At 40.8% G+C, this 9,845-nt stretch overlaps 1 protein-coding gene across 3 annotated transcripts; it reads right to left on the bottom strand.

The window, feature by feature from the left end:
* Nucleotides 1–1,694: 1,694 nt before the first annotated feature.
* si:dkey-12e7.1 (uncharacterized protein LOC557553 homolog) lies at nucleotides 1,695–8,079 on the bottom strand. Of its 3 annotated transcripts, none has more exons than XM_067588947.1 (4): nucleotides 7,945–8,079; nucleotides 7,781–7,829; nucleotides 6,202–6,839; nucleotides 1,695–4,464 (listed from the first exon to the last, which is right to left on the bottom strand). In XM_067588947.1, the coding sequence occupies exons 3-4, from the start codon at nucleotides 6,763–6,765 to the stop codon at nucleotides 3,877–3,879; spliced, it is 1,152 nt and encodes a 383-aa protein (XP_067445048.1). In that variant the 5' UTR covers nucleotides 6,766–6,839; nucleotides 7,781–7,829; nucleotides 7,945–8,079; the 3' UTR covers nucleotides 1,695–3,876. The 3 variants fall into 3 exon arrangements, with proteins under 3 accessions (XP_067445048.1, XP_067445049.1, XP_067445047.1); XM_067588948.1 differs by having other exon boundaries at nucleotides 7,781–7,826; XM_067588946.1 differs by having other exon boundaries at nucleotides 7,781–8,079.
* Nucleotides 8,080–9,845: the final 1,766 nt, after the last annotated feature.

The raw sequence follows: 9,845 nt of genomic DNA, 5'->3' as shown, positions 1-9,845 counted from the left end.
CTCCCAACAAATGAAAAGCATATGAAGGGAGTGCTGAGAGGGCTGGATAAGAGAGGAGGAAAAAAAGAGGAGGAGAATAGAGGACAGGGTGATTTGGGAAATCGTTGAATTTGCTGGAAAGCCCCCAACCTCAGGGAACCACGACCACCAAGACACACACACACATATGCACAAACATTCCTGACCTCAGGAGAGGAAATACAGGGAGACAAATAGGCAAAATGGTAACAGTGTATAAAAGAGGGCCTGGGCTGGGTGCGACTAAGGTTATTTATTCTGAGAACAGATGTTCTCGTTGCAGGGTCAAGGAGATCAAAACGAACCAACCATATTGAAACACTAAGATGGCACAACAATAAAGGAAAACCATGGCAGCGAGGCCGCATTCCTGTTTCGCGTTGTACATGATCTCTGATTAATGTGCTGTTAGGGATGTAATGATGTTTTTGACACTTGTGAAAGCACTTTTTGGTTTCACACAACTTGAAGAAACTTTATAGTGAATTCCATGAACTCAGTCAAAGTTAACATGTGCAACAATGTAAATAAAAAACCCAGAAACAGATCTCTGGTGCTCTTGGACTCTGAAAGCAAAATATGGAATAGACCAGAGGCCAGATGCATAAATGATGCGTACACACAAAAACCATGCACACGCCATTTCCCACACATAAACTGGTATTTATAAAAGCAGACTGTGTGGGTGGTGAGAATTGCATCTCATGCATTCTTCAGACCAGGCGCACACATGTTTTTCTGAAGCAATCTGAGGGCGATGTGATAAGCTGGAGATGAAATATAAACTGATTACATCATTGATTACATTTTTTAGATCACTGCTGATGATGGTTTACAGTCCATGTAATGAATTAATGACATGAACGGTATAAAGAGCTGCACAGCTGTGTGTAATGGTTGTGTATAATGACAGCTGTTCTGCTGTTGGAGAACCTGCCGGTGCAACACAATCTGTCAAACTGTACTTCTTTCAATTCAATTTCATTCATATCAATTTTTATTCATATAGCGCCTGATCACAACAAAAGTCATCTCAGGGCACTTTTCACATGGAGCAGGTCTAGACCATACTCTTTAATATACAGAGAGAGAGACCCAACAATTCCCCCATGAGCAAGCACTTGTCTTTCCCGTTTGTTTCATTGACAGGTGTTCAGACTGGTGGAGCAGGTGGTAAACTGATATGAAAATGGGTGGTTCAGGGTGTGTCTTCATCCATGTATGGATAACTGGGGGAGTGGAAATGAGGCTTGTGCATGTGCGCCCAGTTCCACAATGACTGAGATTTATAAAACAGAACCATGAGTACGCACAGCTTCATAAATCTGACGAAAAAAAATGTGTATGCATATTTCTGGGTTTGTGCGTGCACAAAGTTTTAGTCATGAATCTACACAGAGTTTTATGCATCTGGCCCCAGATGTTACAACAAAGTTAAATGTGGAAGAGACCAGATGTTATGTCTGTCCAAATGTTAGGGCCTCCAGCTCACTTCCGATCACATGATCAGAAGTGCCCTTGTGCTGTTTTCAGAAAGGATTTATTCATTAGAAAGCAGGAGGTAGGTGCTGGAGGAGTTGTCACTTGTTAAAGAAGTGAAACTTCAAGCTGATGCCCACACACACACACAAGCACGCACAAACACACACACAACATATTATGAATGACAATTGAGATCAAGGATAATTCTTTACAAAGAGTCATGTGAAATATTGTACAATCAAAGTTTTATCATTTCCACCAAACCTCACACATACACTTGATATATTCCAAAGAGCATAAATACCCTCAAGCACAAATCTGCTACTCATACAACACATGTCCTGGAGTGAAATGATCAGACGCCATTGATTTAGAGGACAATGTTACACTAGTGCAGCTGTAAACACAAGGTTCCGCTGTAAGACGAGAAATCTTCAGGGCCAAACCTTTGACAATAAGGACCTCTGCTGATTAGGAGGATAATTGCAGAAGCACTGATTCTATTTCTCAGCTGTCAGAGGCAAACAGTTGAGGCTCCTGGTAAAAAGGAATGAAAATAAAATTTCACAAATTTCACATACATTATCTGGAGTCTATGATCCAAAACTTAATCCACACATGGAAAACAGCTGGACTTTGGTCACTCACTTGCTGTGGTGCTTTGAGCAACAACAAGCTCCCATGACAGCAGTGGAAATATGCAAAACCTTTCCAAACAGGAATGGTTGATGCATTTCTTTATTTTAAGACAGCAAGTTTAAATCTTTTAAAACCTCATAAAATCATTGCATTAGCTGTCGCTGCTTTTGGGAGAAACACACACAATGCAATTCCACTAATGCAACACACATCAATAATGAAACAACCCAAAAAAGGCTTTCAAGAAAAACATGTTGGGTGCAAATTGGTCCAGCACTGGAATGAACTCTGGTTAAGTTGTGCAGCATTCTTGACAGGCTGTAATAAGAATTACACCAGCTTAATGCTGCCTGTGAATGTGTCAAGTATTCAGCAGCCATGTCAGAGTGCGGATACAGAACCAGTTTGGGTTTTCAGGATATCTGGTATTCTACAGGATTTGGTCCTTGACCCATTTTTGGTTCAATAAGTGACTTTACCTCACACTGATTGTTGAAATTTTTTTCTGTATTACTAAAATGACATAGTTCAAATGTGTAGGATACAATTTATTATATGTATTCTATGAGCATGTGATCAATTTAAGTCCATTTTTTAAATATTTACAGCATGTGCACACCTGATCTTATCTGTCAACTGTGCAATTCTCTAGCAGAGGACTCTATTCCTGTATTTTCTATACAGCCTGGTCCTTCCATTGGAAACAGTGGATGACTGGATGTTTGAGGATAAATACGATTGAATTCAATCAATGACCAAATTAATAACAATAGTTGAATTTACAGTACAGTACAAATCAGTTTTCTATAACTGTTGTTAGGAAAAAGCTGTATTCAACTTCTCAGTAACCTAATAGCGAGAATGAAGTCCATGTATATTAATATTTTGAGAAAAAAGCTGTGATATTTCAAGTTTGACCACAACTTTTTCTCATATTACAATTTGAAATGTTCACTTTTGTCCCCTAACGCTGCAACTTTTCTCTCAAAATATTTCAGAACTTTATTCTCGATACATTACAGCTTTTTCCTGAAAATTACAACCTTTTCACAAAATGTAATGCCTTTTTTCTTGAAATTATGACTTTTGCCTCATAACAGTACAGCTTTTTAAAATACTTGACATATTACAACTATTTCTTGCACAAATATGACTTTTATTATCAAAATATTTTGCCTTGATTCTCAAAAAAGATTTGTTTTTACCAGTGGTCCTAATCCTCCAATGTACTATTCTCTGTGGAATAAACTCAGGCTGAGTTTAAAATGCACAACTCTCCACAACTTGGAGAAGCCATTCCACTCACTGTATTTAGTCTTCTTTTCACAATAAATGGGCCGTGCACACATGGCTCAGGTGGAGTTGTGGTAAATGTCGTCATGTTTCCAGCACTGAGTGGAAATGAATCCAGGCCAACACAACACAGTGCAGTAAGCATGAAGCACCTTTGCTTTTTGGAGATACTGGACAAAAAAAAAAAAAAAACAGAATAGAAGAATGAAGAAGGCTGTGTGTCATTGTCTCGTCAACTTTTGGTAAAGTATTTCCAGCTATAACAGCAGCTTTCTGTGGAAGAGCTGGAAACAACCTAAGTCTCAGTTTTCATCTGCAACTATATTGCATCCCTCTGCGTAAATAATTAGTTCATTCAGACAGAGACAAGAATGGTGTGTATTTTCTGGAATCTACCAGTGAATGACCATTATGCACTTGATGTATTGTAAGTCATAGCATTGACTACCACAGCCAGCTGTCTAGATGCTGGACACAGTAACAGGACTGTTCCAGGATGGCAGACAGCTCGCCATAGCTCTCCTCTCTCCACGTGGGGAGGAGCCTCTCATTGTTTAGGGCCTGGAGCTTTGGCGTCCCCTCCCGGAGGACGTGGTACAGGCAGGGCCACCGGCTCTGGATCCTGAGCCTGGTCCGCCGGTCCAGTGTGATGCCGCGGACGATCTTCTTGGCTCGTAGCTCTCGCAGGGCGGGCAGCTTCAGACAGGAGAAGACCAGGCCCCGACTGGGCGACACGTCCAGGAACTCCAGAGAGAGAGACTCCAGAGTGTAGGAGATGCCCAGGTTCCTCAGTGGCACCAGGATGTGCAGAGTCAGAGACTTCAGGTTAGGCAGGGATTTGGTGAGAGTCTGCAGCGTCGAGGGAGTCACTCCTTTGAAGACCCAGAAATATTTGAGCTCGAGGACTCGGAGCTGCTGGAACTGGGTGAGCAGCGACACGGACACATCTGACCAGTCGAAGTGTAAACGCATCTTGGAGATGCGTGGGCAACTGTGTGTGAGTTTGGTCAGCAGCTCCTGGAAACTGGTCACCTGTCAAATCAAACCAAACAGATGAAACATGTGTGTGAAACATCTGTCTGTTTAACAAGTGACATGTCAGTATGGACATGTTATAACAGCGGCTCCCAAACTTTTATGCCATGCCTTGCTTTGGAAGCCAAAAGAATGTCACACTCTCCTGAGATGTAAATTGATTGCATTTTTAAATCAACAGGTAGCAAAACTAGGGAAAATAGTAGTGAAAAACAGGGAAAACAGCTTGTTTCACTGCTGTGAAGAACACTGTTTCACTGCAGAATACAATGTGAGCCGTGTTGGGCAGTAGCGGCGTTACTAGGTTAACTACTACTATTTCTCAGTAGAGTGGTGGTAGCGTCGCTGTTTTCTGGATAAAATAGCTTTTCAGTAGTGAAGCTCTTTTATTGATCAAGTAGTGCAGTGGCATCCACACAAGCTACATTTTCCCATCAAGCATTTCTGAAGCTCAGGCACAACTGAGCTTTCTGCTGTGGACTGATATAAAACTGCTGAAGATCAATAAGTGACGCCACCGCCATGCACGGACCTGTATACCTGTTATACAAACTAAAACAAATAAACAAATACATATAGGAGGGAAGAGATGGGAATATTACTTTTGTTGTTTTTAACATCGACCAGCGGAGGATACAACAAAAATGCTAGTCTCTCAAAAGTATGGTGGTTAGTCAAAATTATTTGCTTGAAATGTATGTAGATATAGCCACTAGTACAGAGTGGGCCTAATAAAATTACCACTTTTTAAACTACCAATCATATAAAATATACTACTATTCCTGCTACTACTAATAATAGAATAAAAAATAAAAAAGTAGCTTTGATGTAGCGAACTATTTTTGCCATGTTGTAGCTTAGCTTGCTACATTTCTCTGGGGGATAGCTTCAATGTAGTGGAGCTTCATTTAATGTAACTGGTAGTTTAGCTCACTACACTTTCCAAGTAGCTTGCCCAATACTGAACGTGAGTGATGACGTCTGAAGTTTCAAACATCACTGATGCCTCAGAAAGTGCTTTAATCAGTTTGACAAGTTTTGCAGTTTAACAGCATGATGCTCGGGTGATGCACACAATGGTGGAATAGAAGAGAGAATAATTGAGAAATATGGTGATGCACACTAGGAACACCAAGTAATAAAACATCTCTCTTATCAACTGGATTTATAAAGAGAGGCTGTGATGAAGAAGAATGCCCCATGATTGAACACTAAAGTCCTTCAATAATGTTTTTATCAACTGAAGAACAAAATGCAGCTGCTCAGCTTTAAATAAATACTAAAAGACAAAATATAATCACTTTTAGCCTCCCTTCACTGCTTACCGATAAGTTTTACAACAGATTTTAAGATTTTACTAATTATCTTCAGAACACCTCATGGTTTTCAGTTATATTGTTGTGTTGCTGCCAGAGCGCAGCCTCAGATCCTCAGGCAGGCTGCTTCTGATGATTTCTTAATTTCAATTTCATGTCACATAACCACAATGTCACAATGGTTTGATTCCAGCAGCAGACCTTTGCTGCATGTTGTTCCCCAACTCTTTCTCTCCTCATTTCCTGTTATCTCCCAAATGTCACTGTCATATAAAAGCATAAAAGCCCCCCCCTCCCCCCTCCCACTCCTGTGTGCTGAAGTTCAGATTTTTTACTGCTTGCTGCAATCAGAAGCCACCACCAGCATGTGAATCTGGTGCAACTTTAATTGTAAATACAATCAATGCAAGCATGTTACCTGGTCCATCTTGGTAATGCTGTCCTGGTGGGAGCTGGAGCTGGAGTGGACCCTGAGGTCCAGCGGTTCTAGAAGAGTGAAGGTCCAGTTGAGGTCTAGGTGGCTGAGGTCCCTGCAGTGGATGTTATCCAGCAGGTGGCTCAGCAGCTCGCCCCACTTGTTACAGCGATCGCCCAGGTCAAAGCTGGCCTTCAGCGTCAGCAGGCTGGCCCGGCGGGAGATGAGGTGGTGCGTGTAATGGTGCACCCAGGACTTCCACCTCTCGAATTCGCGGTTGGAAACGAGCAGCCCCTCCTGACCCAGGTGGAAGACGCCACGACGGGAATAGTCGGCCACCCGCCACAGCTTCCATGAGCGGATGAGGCAGCTCCAGCTCAGGCAAACCAGAGCGCAGCTACATTTATCCACCTCATTCAGAAAGGACAAGACATGCAGCTGGCACTCCACCGGTAGGAAGTTGAAAGGGAAGTAGTCATCCACTGCTTTCCGCCGGCTGCTTACAGGAACCAGGGGTCTCTTCCGCGGTGACATGATGACAGAGGGGGATATAATGTTGGTGGTCATTGGCGGAAGTCAGAATCTCCACCGGGAGGTCTTGTGGTCTGGCTTTGCCATAAATCTCTCTATCCTGGTGAAGGCTTGAAGAAAATAAACAGACAGGAAATTAATACAGATGTAGGCCTTTTTATTTTTCTTGTGTAAACTCTGCATACTTGTAAAGGAGGGCTCTTGTTCCTCAGGGTGTTCTTTCTGAGTGTAAATAAAGGTTGATTATGATTATTACTTTAAAGGTCTATGCCAGATTTCAGGACATTGGCCTTTTGGTCAACTAACCCTTTATGTGACCAGGAAACAGAATAAAAAACACTGTTCTAGTTTAGTATGAAGTTTACTTTACAGCAGACAATACAACTCGCTTACAAGCACTAAAAGGAGATTACCACTTATATACAGTACGTTGTATGTTCACATTGTTGAGAACTGAATTGTGGTTCAGCTTGAACTTAAACTTTATTGGCGTATTAATTCAACTATGTATACTATGGCTACAGTTCAAAGGATTTCATCTCTAGTAAATTCACAAACTCTGACTCAACTGTCTGGGCCACATACACAATTATAGTATATGTGAACTCTGACATTTGGTGGCATTCTCCTTTAAAGTCCTGCATAGAAACGCTGTAGGATGGGAATGTCGGTCCTTCTCTCACCGATTAATATTAAATGTCTCCCATTATTTGACCAATCAGCCTGTTTGCAATAACCTCGATGTAACGTTGGTACTTCAAAAATCCTCCGTTGACCAGCACGTAATATAATACACACGTGATCACTTTTACTACGGTATTAATAATAATAATGATGATGATAATAATAATAATAACAGTTATGTGACACGTCAGATTGTTATAACATGACTGGAAGTCTTTTGGTAGCACCGTTATTTCTTCTCCTGTTTTCTTTATAGGTTCATTCCTGCTTCACGGGCGAATTTAACGGCTTTAAACTTTTATACGTAGTTTGAAAAAAGGATCTGATTGTGAAGCATTATTTTTGAGATATAAGATCGTGTCGTTACCTTTTGCTTGAACAGGCTTCCTCCCGTCCTTAGTTAAAAAGCTAACCTGCTAGTAGTTAGCACAGAGAGGAGACAAAGGAGATCCACATTAATTAATTCCTACATATTGTTGAAAATGTTGTAGGTTTCGGTATATATGAGCGTGCTAAAGGCGGTGTGGCAACCTGATATAAATCCAGAAGTTTTAAAAAGCTGTAAAGAGCAAGTATTTGGTAACTAGGCCGGCTAGTTAGCTGCTGAACAGCTGAGCTCTGTTGTTGTTTTTGTTGTGATACGCTAGTGATGATGTCATCAAAAGCCGCCGATCTGCACGTTTTTTACTCTGGCGTAGCGCCGCCGGGCGGAGGTTGATGTTCGAAAAGAAAGATATATCTTCTGTATAACCTCCTCGGTGCAAACAGAGAATGTATTATTATATGTCATTATTAAACACATTAACCTGAATAGACGCCGCTGAGAGGCACTATTCGTTGTATTGCGTAATGTTTAAATATCTCAAGCGTACTAGGGAATGAATAAAGCGCGCCATCTGCTGGTGAATGTGTAACTGCCAGTTAGGAGGACAATCTTAGAGTTTCTTTCTTTCCCTGCTGTTTGTTACACCCGTTATATTTCACACTTTCACGATATTAATTAACTTTTTCCACTTAACGTGTTTTTAAGTGAATTCTCTCGTTACGTTGTTTTGGCACAGTTTTATGCTGTTTATTCCTATTTTGCCTGAGGTGCATGTTTCACCAGTAGGTGGTATCAAAACACAACGTGGGCCTGGTGATGCAGGATGACTGTGGAGCAGCATCCTTTGCGGCAGTTCATACTGATCCTGGGTGACGGAGCACGGATATGGAGATATCTCCCTCTCTCCTTCAAAGATGTGCATGTAGAAACCCGGTCACGTGAGGGTACTGTATTGATATTGCTGTGTTTTACACAACCCCTGAGAGAACACAACGCAGAGTTCGTAGCAAAATTAAATGTCAGGCTAGACCGGTTACACAAGAATAAATGAAATGAAATTCAGTTTAGTGTATGACTCATGACATATTAACTCATTCGGGTATGTAAAAGTTATGACTTCCTTCCTGCAGCCTGTATTTGGTGATAAGTTTCCATATTGTGCCTTTGCTTTGTTCAGCCAAAGGACAGGGGGGAGGGAGTGTCAGGGGGGTTTAAAAGCATTACATACCTACTAAGTATACTAAGAGTTATACCCAGAAATATTCTTTTTACACACGAACACACAGAAAATAACATGTTTCCCATTAGAGGCTATTATGATGCTAGATTTCTTACAGGACAGAAAAGTAAAAAAGGTTTTCTGGCTACGTGACTGATTGTGAGGGAGAAATGTGACAGATACTTATGTTGCCTTCACGGACTCCATGGAGGTACTTCTTTCGCAACATTTTCAGCCGTGGAGCAATGTTTTGAATGATTTTGTCATAGCCATGGCCATAGACATATTAGGGTGATGACAAATGGTGGCAATAATTCTCCAATAAACGAGAACGTCAGTCTTTAAAATACAAATCGTTGCAGAATATTACGAATGGGTAAGGGTTTATAAATGTACATGGGGTAGGAAACGCACTTATCATTATTATAAGACCTTAAGTATACGCACGATGCGTTTTGGTGAGAAATGTTTAACGTAAACAAAACCATATTTGTTTAGGCTACAATGAAAACTCCACAATATACATTTAAATGTTGTTGATTGCCAGGAATACACAGGCTCTTACACATTTGTTACACAGTTAACAAAACACACAGCTAACATTGCTTGCACACAAACAGCTTCCATACTGTACAGATCCCTTTGTGCCAGATGTACAAAAGGATCTGTCTGGGCGACATTTAGATGTGTCGATGACACAGATAACATATTCAACACTATAATATCAAAGTTAAATAAAAAAAATAATGTAATAACTACAGCTACAAAGTAAAATCACATAAATATTCAATAAATTATTTTACTTTACTTTTTTCTGTCTGTGTCATAGTTATTAGAAAATTAACCTGTATGTCCGATAGCCATGAAGGCACCACCTGGTTTGTTTTG

Source organism: Thunnus thynnus, chromosome 5 (genome assembly GCF_963924715.1).
Source record: "Thunnus thynnus chromosome 5, fThuThy2.1, whole genome shotgun sequence".
Lineage (NCBI taxonomy): Eukaryota > Metazoa > Chordata > Actinopteri > Scombriformes > Scombridae > Thunnus > Thunnus thynnus.
Note: the sequence above shows the minus strand (reverse complement) of the source record. Positions and strands in the feature narration are given on the sequence as shown.